General features: G+C 40.5%; 1 protein-coding gene across 2 annotated transcripts in view; it reads left to right on the top strand.

Moving 5' to 3' along the window:
• Positions 1–14,075, top strand: part of KL (klotho) — a 48,336-nt gene extending 34,261 nt beyond the window's left edge. The window contains exons 3-5 of one of the 2 annotated variants that reach the window (XM_069012214.1): positions 2,888–3,156; positions 5,619–6,735; positions 10,437–14,075. In XM_069012214.1, the coding sequence (XP_068868315.1) occupies positions 2,888–3,156; positions 5,619–6,735; positions 10,437–10,774 (1,724 nt within the window). In that variant the 3' untranslated portion in view covers positions 10,775–14,075. Of the gene's footprint in view, positions 1–2,887; positions 3,157–5,618; positions 6,736–9,247; positions 9,431–10,436 lie in introns of those variants that run through there. The other variant, XM_069012220.1, reaches the window with a different exon arrangement.
• Positions 14,076–14,512: the final 437 nt, after the last annotated feature.

The following is a 14,512-nucleotide window of genomic DNA, read 5'->3' as shown; positions in this document are numbered from 1 at the left end:
TCACATAACTGTGATTTTCCTGCTTGCTAGATCTGGCCAGTATCTGTTCCTGGTTGTGTGTATGCACTGGTTCAGGCAGAACTGCTTGTTTCTGCATCTCTGTTAAAAAGTAAGTCCAGTCCAGTTGGAGCAAGCCTGTAGAGAAAACAGAATTGGTGTTGGGGGCCAGGTATCCACACTGTAGGTATTCCTGAAGCCCATTTCTGGAATAATTTCACCCCAAAGGAACCCACGCCATGCATCCTGAGTCCACTGTGTGATGTGAACTGAAGCATGATGAGGGAGATTTGCTCAGAACTGTGCTCCTGATTTCACCTGAAGCGCTGATGTAGATGTCCATTCTGACACTGCATGCTGTAGACAAGCTCTGTACATTATTTAAAATTTATTTTTTAATTTTCCTTTGGGAAAGGATATCTATTTGGGATTCACAGCCCTGTTTGCCTTTTTTTTTTTTTGCTTTTTTTTTTTTTTCTTATTTTTTCTTATTTTTTTTCCAGGCACCATTTAGGGTTGATTAGAGTAACTAGAGCTGCAATATAAAGTTGTTAAATATTAATTAGAGCTGGTAATTGGTTGAAGATGTGTTCTTCCATGTGTGGGTATCTCACCACTTACTCTGGGTTCATATTCACTTCCTTTCTCTGTCTCTGGTGCAACAAACAAATGGATTGTGCCTGGTAAAGCAGAGCATGTTGCCTGGGAGGGTGTCCAATCTCCTCTGGGTCATGTTGACTAGTGGAGGTCAGGTCATTGTCTGGGGAGTTACCAGGTCTGAATTCAGAGTCTTAAGCAGAAAAGGAACAGCCAGGCCTGTGACAGATAGGACTAGGCTATTCTCAGGTATGTCCAGAGGCAAAATATAGATCTTGGGCACCTTCCAGATGGAAGCATGGGCTGAGGGCTTCACACACTTCCCCTTCAGGCACTGGGGTTGGAGAGCAGCTGAGCAGAGGGTTTTAAAGATCTGTATTTGATACTTGTGGGTTTGCCATGTTTCCTTGCATGACTTCTATACTATTGAGCCAAACAGAGCATGAGCTGAACTGCTGTTTAATTTTTAACCCAGTTCTGGCAGAGTTCTGGTCTGTGCAGTATCACACTTCTAGGTGTGCTGTGTGGGATTGCTCAAGGTCAGGAGTCACTTGCAGTGGTAGTATGGACAAGGCCATTCGCTTTCAAAAGCAAGGACAGTCTAGGTTTCAGTCAGCCCCATTTGGTCACCAACAGACATAAAGAAAAAAGAGACATACACAGAAAGAAAGAAAGAGACTCCAAAAAACCCCAAACCATTAATTTTCATTGTGGTCTCCCAGTAATATGCAATCCATGTGGGACACTGTGTTTGAGACTTCCAGACTTCTTGGAACTTCCCAACATTTTTCGAGTTGCTTCTTTCGTAGGTGACATTTAAAAGTTAATACAGTTTTGTAAAAGTATTTGAGGAGGATTTTTACAGGGTGCTCAGGAAGTGTGGGGGTGCTGTGTGATGACTTACAGAAGGGTGAGATGCTGTTCAAAGAAATTCTCACTGAGACTGGTTCACACAGTGGACCTGTACTGGCTTTTACTCTGCTGGTATGGCAGATGTCATCATGGGTGCATGCAGAGGTTAGAAAAATACTGACATTTGCCAAACACAAAAGAATGGTGCCTTTAGGAGGAGAAATATTCCATTTCCTTAGACATTTTCTCATGACCTCTGACAAAAACTGGGCCAAATTTGTTGCTTATTTAACCCCATTGTTCCTTTAAGTGATTGAAACAGGGTTACAATCAAGAATCCATGTGGTCCCTCGTAACTGATTGTAATGAGGCGCATTAGTAAAGCCAGGAAATTAGGATCTTGTTATTCTGCTTGCCTGAAATAATGCTTTCAGTGTTACTAGGCTGGTAAATATTATGTTCAGTCAGTATCCAGTTTGGGCTGACAGAAAATGGTGAGTAATAAAGATAAACTTTTTACAGAGCCAAACAACAGTTCAAAAGAACATTTAAGAATGTGCTTAAATGCATTGCTGAATTAGGGTGGGTCTAATTATGTAATTAGAATAAGCACACTCCTTTGTGCTTTCCTGGAGCTGAGCCTTGCTCAGGAACATTTTGCTGAATCTCAGTGTTTAATACAACTAAAAGTACCATTTGGAATCTTACAATAATGCTGGTAATACTAGCAGATGCCAATAGATCCTGACATTAACCTTTGAAGTCTGTGGTGATTTTTATAAGTCAAACACTTGACCTAAAACATGCACATATTTTTAGAAACCCTTAAATATTTGAGCTGGAAAATGCTGTGCCATAGAAGATGTAAAGAGACAGAATTACCAAATAAACAGAGTCTTTCTGCATAATCACTTCTACTTAGAATCTGTGGTAATAAAAATTCATGTGCACTCCAAATGTGCTGTCAGGTTTTTCTCAATATGTATTTGGAGTGGAGGAGATGAAAAGGAGTATAACTTTGTTTGCATACAGGGTAGTGCTGCAGTAACAGCTGCCCCGGAGTGAGCTGCAGTGTGAGCAGAGGGCAGTGCAGGGCAGTCACTGGCTCCGTGGCTGCACATGGCTCAGGCTCTGCTCCAAGGCTCAGGTTTGGAACGCCTGATGAGCAGCACTGCTCAAACCACTGCTGCACAGCTTCTCTTTCTAAATCTCGCTTCCTTAAAGCCAAGCCAGGTACCCCTGCTGCCTTCTACCATAACCTGGCAGCTCCCTGAGGGCAATTGAAATACGTTCCCTGAATAGGCCTTGAGGAAGGCCCTGAGTTACTTATCTGACCTGTTGCATTGTTCTTAGACACTAATGCTGCAAGCATTGCTGGTACAGTGTAATCTACAGAAGAAAAATGAGCACCACGATAAGTTTGGGTTTGTTCTTTCCTCAGCTATCCGGTATGACGGAGTTAATGTGTTTGGCTACACAGTCTGGTCCCTCCTGGATGGCTTTGAGTGGCATAGGGGATACAGCATTCGACGTGGACTGTTTTATGTTGATTTTCAAAGTCATGACAAGAAGTTGATGCCCAAATCTTCTGTCTTGTTCTATGAAAAGGTGATAGAAAAAAATGGCTTCCCACCTTTGCCTGAAAACCAGCCCATAGAAGGTATTTTTCCCTGTGGCTTTGCTTGGGGAATTGTTGACAACTACATTCAGGTGAGTCTGATAATAAAGCCGACAGGCTGTCCAGCCAGATCAGTGCACAAGTTCACAGTGACGTTTGCTGAATAGAGTGTCTTTGCCACACTCTAGGTGTGTATTACCAGAGTGCTGCAAGGAGACGGATACAAGGCTTTTGTGCCAAACACTGTTTCTTTCATTTTTCACCAGACTTTCTGTGTGTGGCCAAAGAGAACCAGTCAGATTGAGATACTATAAATAACATTTTAGAAAAATGTATGGAAATGGAAAGTAGTCTGATGCTCATCTTCCCTTAACATATGTGATCAGTTATGGGAAGTCAGTTCTTTTCAGAGGGAAGTCAATTAAATCTGCTAAACTGTAAATATATGTTGTAGAAAACTTCCTGAAAACTCAAACTCCAGTGGCATGTTTCTACATCTTATGCATATGCATCCTGGTACCATTCTTAGAAGGATTTTATATAAAAGGAAGTGAACAGTATTAGATTTAGATGAAATTTTTGTATTCCTTATATTTCATTTTATGTCATACTGTGTCTGATGAGGGCCTGCAGTGCCCCTGGATAGAACCTAGCTAGGTTATGGATCTGGTTCACAGCTCTCAATCTCTACTTCAACTGATTTGATACTTCAAGAGAATTTTTCAAATTATAAGACTTTATAACACGAGTGAAAATTGTACCTTACTTATGATTGCTTTAACTGTTGGGCTCTGTAATTCTCAGATGTTATTTTGGGTTGCAGAGCTTCTCTAACCACAGTAAAGAGGTGTAAATTCAAAGCCAAGGCTTGATCCAAGAACAGAATTTTTAATTTATATTTTCCACAAAGGCAGAATCTTTCTTAAGGCTAGAGTGTGAGGAGCTTGTTTTTTCTCACTCCAAAAGTAAGATTTGGCTTTGTTCTCTTGAAAAATACTGCAGCTTCCTTACCTTGTGCACCAATTTCCAAGAAAATTCAAGTCATCCTCCTAGCTCTCAGATAGATTAAGAATTGGAAATGAAATTGCTGCTTTTGGAGTCAGTAACAACTATAAAGTTGCGGAGTCAGTCAGCCTACAACAGCTAAAAAAATCCCTCCCATCCCCAAAACCTTCAAAGCTGAATATTTTCGTTTCAAAAGGCCATTCAAACATTTTGTGCTGTAAGGCTTAGGTAGTTTGATTTGTAGATGCATCACAGTGGAAAAACTGTTTTGACAGCATTCCCACAGTATTAGTGGCAATGCATGCTTTAGTAATCTACAAGGGACAATTCTCCAGAAAAGCAATTTCCCTCAGACATGCTGTTTTTTATTACTTTCTTCTATAAGCACAGTACTGACCTCTCCGGAGAAAATAGCAACTGATTTTCGGCAGCTTCTTTTATACAGTCTGCAGAGCCTCAGCTACAAGTTGAACACTGGTTGTAGGCTGACACCTGCTTTTCAAACAGAGGGCAGGACAAGGAATCTGAACTTAGGGGGAAACAGCACACTGAAGATTAAAAAGAAAGAGAAAAGGACAAATAAAGACCAAGGTACCGCTATCCTGTGGTTTGGATCTAGAAAGAATTACACAAAGTATGAATGAGGAAATTTCACACTGTGCATTATTTTAAGTAGTTAAATTTTTCATTTTCTAGTCCTTGTTGTGTTCATTAAAAAGTGAAAGTATAATTCTGAGCGACCCTGAGAAGCTCATCTTTTACTCTGTTACTGTGTGTCATACAGGCAGTTCTGACATCTGAAACCCTAAAGCCGTCTGGGAAATGCATTTTTTGTTGGAGTGACATATAATGGGTTTACTCAGAGGCCCCAAAAAATTCATTCAGACGTCAACAGCCTGCTGAAATAACTTGGAAATGACTTCAGTATGAATTAATTAAAAATGGATGGATGCCTTTAGCAGGAAGGAAAAATTTTGCTTGTCAACCAAATTTTTGCTAAAAAATCAAGTGCAGAGCATTATTCATCTTTCATCATAGTCAGGAAAGGAACAGAGCACAGAAATGATGTATTCATTATTTCTTTCAGGGAGTGGTCTTGAAACTGAATGTACTGGGTAATTTACAACAGACAGTCTCTCTGTAGGCCCTTCTTAATCTTGAAAGAAAAAAATTTTAAAAATTACTGTCATCTTCACTGAAGATCTCCTTCTCTTGAGATCTGTTGAAGGCTTAGTGCCTTATCCCTGAACAATCCCTTGTTTCTTCTGGAAACTGGAGCAACTTAGAGAAGACATAAACATGATTACCATTAGCATAAGCTTGTTTGAAAAGTAGGGTAGAAATTATATATAGATGTGGTACTTTCCTGACATCACTTGTTAACAGAAAAGTCATTCATTCATATGAGCACGAGATGCCAGTATCAGAGATGCTGAATGTAATGTTTTGACTTAGGATATTCTTTCACTAGGCTGTGCCTGATGGTTATGATGCTCCCACCTACCTAGAACAAACAGCTTGAATCTGGTGTGTTTCTTGTTCTTCCTAGGTAGACACTACACCTGCCCAGTTTCTTGACTCCAGTGTTTATGTGTGGGATGTTCACCAGACAAAGAAGCTCATTAAAGTGGATGGAGTTTACGCCTCGAAGCGCAAGCGTCACTGTGTTGACTTTGCTGCTATCAGGCTCCAGATCTCTCTTCTGCAAGAAATGCATGTCACACACTTCCATTTTTCACTGAAATGGTCTTTAATCCTTCCTTTAGGTAACCTTTCTCTAATCAACCACACACTTGTACATTACTATCAGTGTTTTGCTAGTGAACTTCTCAGAGTTAACATAACTCCTGTTGTTGCTTTATGGCAACCTATGATTGAGAATCAAGAGCTTCCAGTTTCTCTTGCCAAATATGGAGCTTGGGAAAACACAGAAACTGTTCAGGCTTTTGTTGAGTATGCCAGATTCTGCTTTACAAGTCTTGGGGATCATGTCAAATTTTGGATCACCATGAATGAACCATCTGTGAAAAACCTGACATACACAGCAGGGCACAACCTATTGAAAGCCCATGCAAAAGTGTGGCATCTTTATGACAAAGAATTCAGGAGATCTCAGAAGGGCAAAATATCTATAGCTTTGCAAGCTGACTGGGTAGAACCAGCTTGTCCTTTTTCGAGGAATGACCAAGAAGTTGCCGACAGGATTTTAGAGTTTGACGTTGGCTGGCTTGCAGAGCCCATCTTTGGGAATGGAGACTACCCAGAAGTGATGAGAGCATGGCTTCACCGAATAAACAGTGTTGACCTGTATAATTTCCACTTGCCTTACTTCTCAGAAGATGAAAAGAAATTAATACAGGGCTCATTTGATTTTTTTGCCTTGAGTCACTACACTACTACCCTTGTGGGCTCAGAGAAAGAAGATGCAGTAAAATATGACCACTACCTTGAAGTTCAAATGATCAATGACATCACATGGCTTCACTCTCCCAGCAGAGTTGCAGTAGTGCCCTGGGGACTGCGTAAATTGCTCAAGTGGGTGAAATCAAAGTACGGTGATGTCCCAGTTTATGTTATGGCTAATGGGATTGATGATGACCAGAATATGGTGCACGATAAGCTCAGAGTGTATTACATACAGAATTACATCAACGAAGCTTTAAAAGGTAAGGAACCACAGATGGTTTATATGTCACAAATCCCACTATTAGTATACACAGTGTGATAGAGTATGTTTAGCTTTAAAAGACATGTCCTTTGTAGAATACTCCATAAATGAGATGTTACTACAGTGTAACAGGTGATTTTCCCCTCGATTTATGACTGATTGATGTTACTAAACATCAGGAAGACTGACCTTGCTCATATTCTGCATAAGACAGCAGAAGAACTTTTTTATAGATTCAGTACATTTAAATAGAAGTTATGTGAGTAGCTCCACATGTATTTAGTCAGATTTTCATCTTACTGCAGTTCTGCTGTTGTTTTGCTTTGTTGCTTCTCTTCACTGATGTGCCTTAGGGCTGGGTATCAGTTCTGTTCCTCAGCTGTCTCTGAATCTTATCCAACAGTGATCTTATCCAACAGTGATCTTAATAATAATTCAGCTGTCTACCTCATTATGCCATTTCCTGGACTGTTTCCTGCTATTCAGAACACAAACCAGTCTTTTTCTCTGTCTCAAAGATTCCTAAATTATAAGGCAAAAAGGAGGCATTTTGAGTCATCCTGTCATACAACACATGCTGTTTTTTCAGAAAGGCACAAGACCCAAATGAGATAATTTTTACTGATGAATAATCTTTGGCACCTCACAGTATGTGTATAGATTCTTACTTCTACTATTAATTTCTTTAGCTTCAACTTTCAGCAATTTTGTTGTGCATTTCCACCCGTATTTTACCTGTGTAGGTATTTGCAGACAGAAGACAAGTTATCTCTCATTTATCTCTTTGATAGAAAATACAGACAAAGCTCTTTGTGTCCCTTGCTATAAAACATCATATCAAAGCTCTGAGTTACTAAGTTTTCCCTGTATGCTAGGATTCCTCATGAGAGGGGTAAACCCAGACCTGGACACACTGTTCCTGACACAGCCATACTTAGGCAGGTATAACATAACCTCTTACCTTCCTCTTTTCTACATGCAAGTAGGCTCTTGGCCTTTTTGGCCATGACAACAGGTTGGTTACACAAATTCTGTGGTGATTTACTGAGATTTTAAACTCAGTTACAGATTTCTGCCCCCCATTCCAAGGAGAACTGCCTCTTCAAAAGTAGGTCTGCTTGTTCTTTGACATCTTCACGTTTGGTTGTGTTCAAATGCCAGCTGCTTGCTTGTGCAAGCCTTGCTACACTAGCTAAGTTATGTCTCTAATCTTTGTGATACTTGCAGAGTCTGTGAGAAACAGTTTTAACATTTATTTCAGATTGCTTATATATTTAAGATCATTAAATGACTTAGTACTAAAAGCTGAGCTCCATGACCATGGTAGAAATACACCCACTGTGACACTACACGTGGTAGAAATACCTGCATTTACGTTTCTAGTCTATTACTTAATTCTACTTGAGACCAGTTGAAATCTATTTATTATGGTCTTCCCTTGACCTCATAACACTCTATTTTCTTGATCCAAATGCCATATAATACCAAGTCATTTGCCTTGTGAAGCTCTAAGTATATAACATCAAACATCATTACTTTTATTGATCTGCTGATCTCAGAAAAAAAGATGTCAAGTTAGTTTGACAAGATTTATTTTTCATAAAGCTAAGATGATTGGTGTTGATCATGTATTATCTCCTAAATATCATATTTATCAAGCTTTATATAATCTGTTCCACTCTTTTGATAGGTAGTGAAGGATGGCTGGCAGTTCCTGTCCACTTTATTAACTATTGGCCTTAACTTCCTCCTCTCTAATTTCCACCTCTTTCGCAAATTACTGAACATCAATATTAAGTGCCCAAGAGTTCACTGTCCAGCATTTTGTAGCACTGGGTGTGTGTTTTATAAATTTATAGTTAAAAACCATATTTTGGCTATATTTGGGCTTATGGTTTCAAACTGTTTTTATTCTGTATTGCTTGTCTCCTTGGCACTTCTGTTTTCAAAGTGTCTGTGGATATGGGCTTTTCTCCCAGTTCGCATTAGCGAGAACACCTACACATGCATCTGTTTTTTACAGAACTTTGCCCTTTGTACTGTTCTGGTACCACTGTCTCCCTGTCACTTCTTTCTCCCCTCTTCTGTCCAGTCTGTAAATAGCTCCTGTGTTTCTCAGCTTAACCTATTTTCCTATCTGTTCACCTTCTTTGTCATGGATAAATATGTCTCTGCTAACTAGCTATAATGCTTTTCCTAAAGCTTCATCTCCCACTTTAGATACTGTACACTCCTCCATAGTGTTTGGCCCATCAGCTTTTCCATTTTTTTTCTTCTCCCACTCTCGTATTGCACTTTTGTCCATCTTGTTGTTACATAACCTTGGCATCATGACTGATTCAGGTTTCTCCAAGAGTTTGCATTTCTTTTTTTGCAAGACCCGGTGCAGTAACTAAGATGAATTAGAAATCTTGTGTCCTTACCTCAGTATCACAATGTAGAGGAATAATAGTGGGATTGGTACATGTATGCCCTGGCCTTAAAGTCCCTATTCTGCCTTCTTCCTCCAGCTGGTTTCAGGGGCTGCATGTGGAAATGTTTGTGCATGTAATATTGCTCACCTGCATTGTTCCAGGAGAGCCAACAGGTTTGTGCAGATAAATGAGTCCAGGATACAGTACAGGACCCTTTGGATTGAGCTGTATTTTGAAGTGCTTTGTACTCTGTTTAAGTACATCTTTGCCAATTGAAAACAAAGAACAGCAGCAACTATTTATGTAACGCCATTAAATCCACCTGCAGTTCTACAAACACAACTAATTATCCTGGCCAGCAGCTCTGTAAAAGGGCAGGTAAATATTATTTCATTTTACACATGAAAAGTCGGTTAGAGGTGCTAAAGTCTTGCATGTGGCTTCAGAAAGGATTATTTCCAGAGGCATATGAAAATTCAGTTCTGTGTTCATCTGTTAGAAGATATTGCTTTTATTTGTTAAAACAGTGATTTTTGAGAGATAAAGTATTACAGTTTGAGTTTACTACCTTGGATTGATATTTTTGTCAAGCGGGACAGATGGCTCAAGGTTAACACTGCAGCTGCTGGGCCTCTTCCAGTAGCAGTATGGATTGTGGACATGTTCTCAGTAAAGACTAATACAGGTCATCTTGGATCAGAAACCTATGTTAATAACAAGAGAGGGCTGTGATTTGCATAACCTTTCACCTTGCACTGGTGATACCCCAGTACAAGACCTCAGCGTGGCTGTGCGATTTTTCTGGTGTCACTGTGCCTTTGCTAGTGAGAAGTGTGGCCTGACATCCTCTGTTCCTTGACTGTCCCCATCAGGACGTGCCCTGCAAGGGAGAAGGAGCAATCAGAGAAGCAGACTGCAGAAAACTAGGGGCAGGAAACCTAAAACCTGTATTCTTTCATACATAACAAAGAGAGCCATCTTTTCATGATAGGCTTCATGCTGATCATTAAACACAGTCAGGCACTCACAGCTGTGTTTACCAAGCACAAGGAAATAAATTGCAGGATACTCACAGATCACACTGTCTGGCAGTGGCTGATAGACTCTTACTTCTTATGAGAAACACTTCATAGATGTATATGTACCTTACCTAATTTTGGAGAGGAGAAGTGCAGATGTGGGTTTAACATCCCCCTCTCCCTCCTTTACATATGGGTGTATGGTACTGCTCTTGAATGCAAAGTGACATTGATTAATTTCTTCAACCCTTTGTTTTCTTTTGCAGCTTACACCTTGGATAACGTTAACCTTCAAGGATATTTTGTCTATTCTTTTAATGACAAGACTGCCCCCAAGTATGGTCTCTACAGCTATGTTGCAAATCAATATGAACCAAAGCCTTCTCTGAAACATTACAGAGAAATAATTGACAATAATGGTTTTCCTGGTCCTGAAACTCCTGAGTTGCTGTGTCCAGAAGAGGTTGCTTCATGTCCCAAATGCCACTTCTTCCGAACCAGAAAATCATTATTAGCCTTTATCTCTTTTTTATTTGTTGCTTTTATTGTTACTATATTCTTCATTACTTACTACTCCAAGAGGGTAGAAAGAAGGTATAAATAGAGCTGCTCCTTTGAATATAACCCTCACTGTCCTTTTTCTTGCATCTCCCTGGGAAATGTGAAATAAGAATGCACAATGCTGTGATTGCTTCAACATTAGGAATGCATTTACATTGCCTGATATTGCAGGATATTGACATTGAGAAGCTATTGCTTGCATATGGCTTCCAGAAATCATTTTCTCTGGTGTAGTACATTTGGTTTATGACCTGTGGTTGGAGTTGTCTCACAACTTTCCCTGGGAACTTTTGTTGAGCAGATGCTTTCCCCTTCTTGGTTTTGCCCTGCTGAACTGGACAAGTGAAAGTAGATTTTGGAAACACTGTGTGATGGAAGAGCCTGAATGTCAAATTTTCCAAGACTGGTGTGAAACAGAAGGGTTTACTTTTCCAAGCTAGGGTTTAACACTGATGTTTCTTAACTAGAGCCAGAACCTGACTGGAGCAGGGATCGTGACTAAGAAGAAAGATGGAGGAGAATTGCAAAAGCTGTGCCAGAGGAAAGAATAACCTCTTTCCTAAAGCAGATGCAGGAGGAAGAACAGGGGGAAATGAATCTGTGCTGCTGGTAGCTCTTGGTAAATCAGCTAAGTAGTGCTGAGACTACATGTTACTTCAAGATGCCATTGGGGAACTGCAGCTAAAGGAACTGTGTCAGGGGGGTAAGAAGCAGGGATATATCCAGGGATTGCAGGGGTCATGTCATCTACTGGGAAGAGATGGGAAGGGTTAAAGGGCTTCTCTTTGATTTGCTCAGAAAAAAAAGGCAAAAAGCAGGAACTGGGATGTCTTCACTGTCTCAGTTGACAGAAGGCTGTGTGCCTGATCCTATGCCCTCTTGCCCTGTACCCAGGGACATGGCACAGCTGGGACACCCCGTTTCTGCACTTCTCACAGCTAGTTGCACACAGCTGCCACTGCTCCTGCCCAGCTACTTACCTGCTGGAAGCTTGGGATAACTTAGCAGGATGGTGTCTGCATCCTATTTGTGTTGAGTGCAGAGACTTTAAAGGCCAGCATTTTGGTGTAATAGTGCAGCACTTCATTGCTGCCGGGTCTGAGACTGTGGAGCTGTTGGGCCAAGCCTCTTACAGGTTGGCTGGCGGTTCTTCTTTGAGCAACTGGAGCTGGCAGCATTTCATCCCAAAGTATTACTGCATGTCTGAGGGCCTCTTGTGTTTCTCTCAACAAGATAAAATAATGAAATGTTAGCACTATTGTTTATTAGTAGAAGTAGAGAGAGAATGGGAAAAAAACCTATGTAATTTTGCCTGCCTTGTATTGCTACATTTGGAGGGTCTTCAGTATAAAGCAGTGTGGTCATTTACTCTCTAACTCTATGTCTGCATTGCCTTCAGCTGTAATTGTAGTTTTATTGTTATCTGAACAATGTCACTCACTGGAAAGAGCATTTTAAAGGAAATGTGCTCTGTGTTAATCAAGAATTATTTACCTACTAAAGCTGATTATGCTGTATTAAATGTGATGTTTATCTACTAGATTACTAGAAGATGACTAAATAACATCCTAGGGTTCCTTTCAACCTGAACACTCTATGATTCTATGATTCTATACTGTAAATTAAAACTTACATATGAGATATGATTTTAATTTGTAATTTAAGATTATATTTTTTATTAAATAATGTATAGAAAAAGAAAATAATTAGTATCTTCTTATAATGGTTAATATATTTTTCCTTCAGTTTCAGTCTTTAAATGGTCTCTCTCTTTGCAATTGTGTATATTTTGGTACTAAGGTACACATTTCAGGGTAAGTGATGAAGTATTAAGAATATGTATAAAAATTATTTATAGACTGATAGGACTTGCTGGAGAAGAGAACATTTCAAACTGCTGCATATTTATGTGTTGGTGCCTGGTGCACTGTGGATTATGAAGAAATAGCTCTCCCTGAGTGTATGAAATGCGGAATGGCTTTTCCCTGGCATGGCGATGAATCACCGTGCAATCCATTACGCCAGCTGCCAGATGCCTTTGCAGTACGTAACAAAAAGTGGCACTCCTTTAGCACAAACTGTACCCGGGTCATACCCAGCCTGTGTGTTTTGTATTTGTGTGTGCGTGTGTTGTATATTTGCTGTTGGTCAAACATCCAGGCCTGATGTTTCTGGGGAGCCAGGTGTGTGTGCCTCCCCTGGGTTTGAGGGGGCTCAGGAGGCATTTCCAGAAGAGCACAGGTGTCATGGGCACAGTGCTGATGGGCACTGGCCTGACCTGATGTTTCACGAGCAGTTCCCATCCATCCAGCTGCTGCTGTGTGCTGTGGAATGGCCCAGGCATAGCACAATGTGTGAAACAGCAGTCCTAGCACAGAGGAGACACAGCAGGCTCTTCCCATAGAGGCTGGGTGATATGTAACCACCGACAGGCAGATGGCACCAGCTGGATAGCTAATTTGTAGGTAAATTGGGATTTGTTGCTGTATGATTGTATCCCCTCACGGAGCCATGACCCATGGAACTAACACAGCCTTTGGTGTAGTTGCCTTCAGAAGAGTTTTTAAATATCACTGCAGAGCACAGCTGGCTTGCGCAGGGCACGGTGGTTGCCAAAGCCTTCTCCTAAGCACCCTGCCTGCTGCCTGGGCCGGTGAATTGCACAAAGATGGGCTATTCGGATGGAGATAAAAGTATGGTTTTACCACTGGAATCTGCCTTATTTTATGTAATCAGGGGACAGTGCAAGTCTCCTGTCAATTGTCTTGAAAAAAATCACTCTTCACTAACAACAAAGAAACCCTTGAATAGGCAAAGATCCAAGGAGAGCTGCCGTGTGCTTATGCAAACTGATGTGGCAATCACCTCCTTTGGTCCTGCTGTGGGGCACTTGCTGCCTTTGATGCCCACATGGAAGCAGTGATCTGGCACTCCCGACCCCATCTGTGCATCCAGAGCAGAAATGCAGGCAGTAGCAAGGACTTTGAGCAGAGGGGGCTCCCTACTTAGGCTGCAAAGACAGCTCGGTGGTGGATGGTGGTTTATTTTCTGAAGAGCAACAGGCTCGGCATGTTCAATGTGCAGTTTTTTAGGTAGACTGCTTTCTTGATTTTTAACTGTGTTTATAGAATGAAATGTTGTTGCCAGTTCACTCAATGCTCCAGATTAAACATTGTATCTGTTCAAAATATTTTTGTGACATGTGTGCAAAACTTCTGGTTTATTTCTTGAAAAGATTGTGCAGAGTGACTGTGGGAGGGATGTCTTTGCTAATTGACAGGATGAATGTTATATTGTTTTTATAACAATCTCAGAAGTGAAATAAAGATACTGAATGTAACAAATTGTAACATGATCTCATAATTTAATCTGTCCCGTTTCTCTGCCTGCAGCATGAAGTACAGAGTACCTCAGGAGAGGCTATTGTGATAACTCTGCAAGGAGTCTGTGTTGCTGTTTATATTTCCAGAGACACATAAATAACTCTAACTTTTGTTGGAGATTGCTGGGGCCTGTGGCTAAACAGATGTTTTTCCAACAGACCTAGGAGTTTGGAGAGGTTTTGTTATTTGAGAGGTTTTTTTTGTTTTGTTTTGTTTTTTTGTTTTGTTTTGTTTTTTCTTAAGTGAGTGTTGCTATTTAGAAAGCCTGTGGAAGTAACCATACCAATATAAGAGGGCTTTGTTGCAATAGCTTATTCTATAGTAACACTGCGGTAAATCTGACAACTCGTCTATTCCAGTAGACTTGTTCCCAGGCTTGAGGGATTCTGTCAGCATAG

The sequence above is a fragment of the Aphelocoma coerulescens genome, chromosome 1, assembly GCF_041296385.1.
Source record: "Aphelocoma coerulescens isolate FSJ_1873_10779 chromosome 1, UR_Acoe_1.0, whole genome shotgun sequence".
Taxonomy (NCBI): domain Eukaryota; kingdom Metazoa; phylum Chordata; class Aves; order Passeriformes; family Corvidae; genus Aphelocoma; species Aphelocoma coerulescens.
Note: the sequence above shows the minus strand (reverse complement) of the source record. Positions and strands in the feature narration are given on the sequence as shown.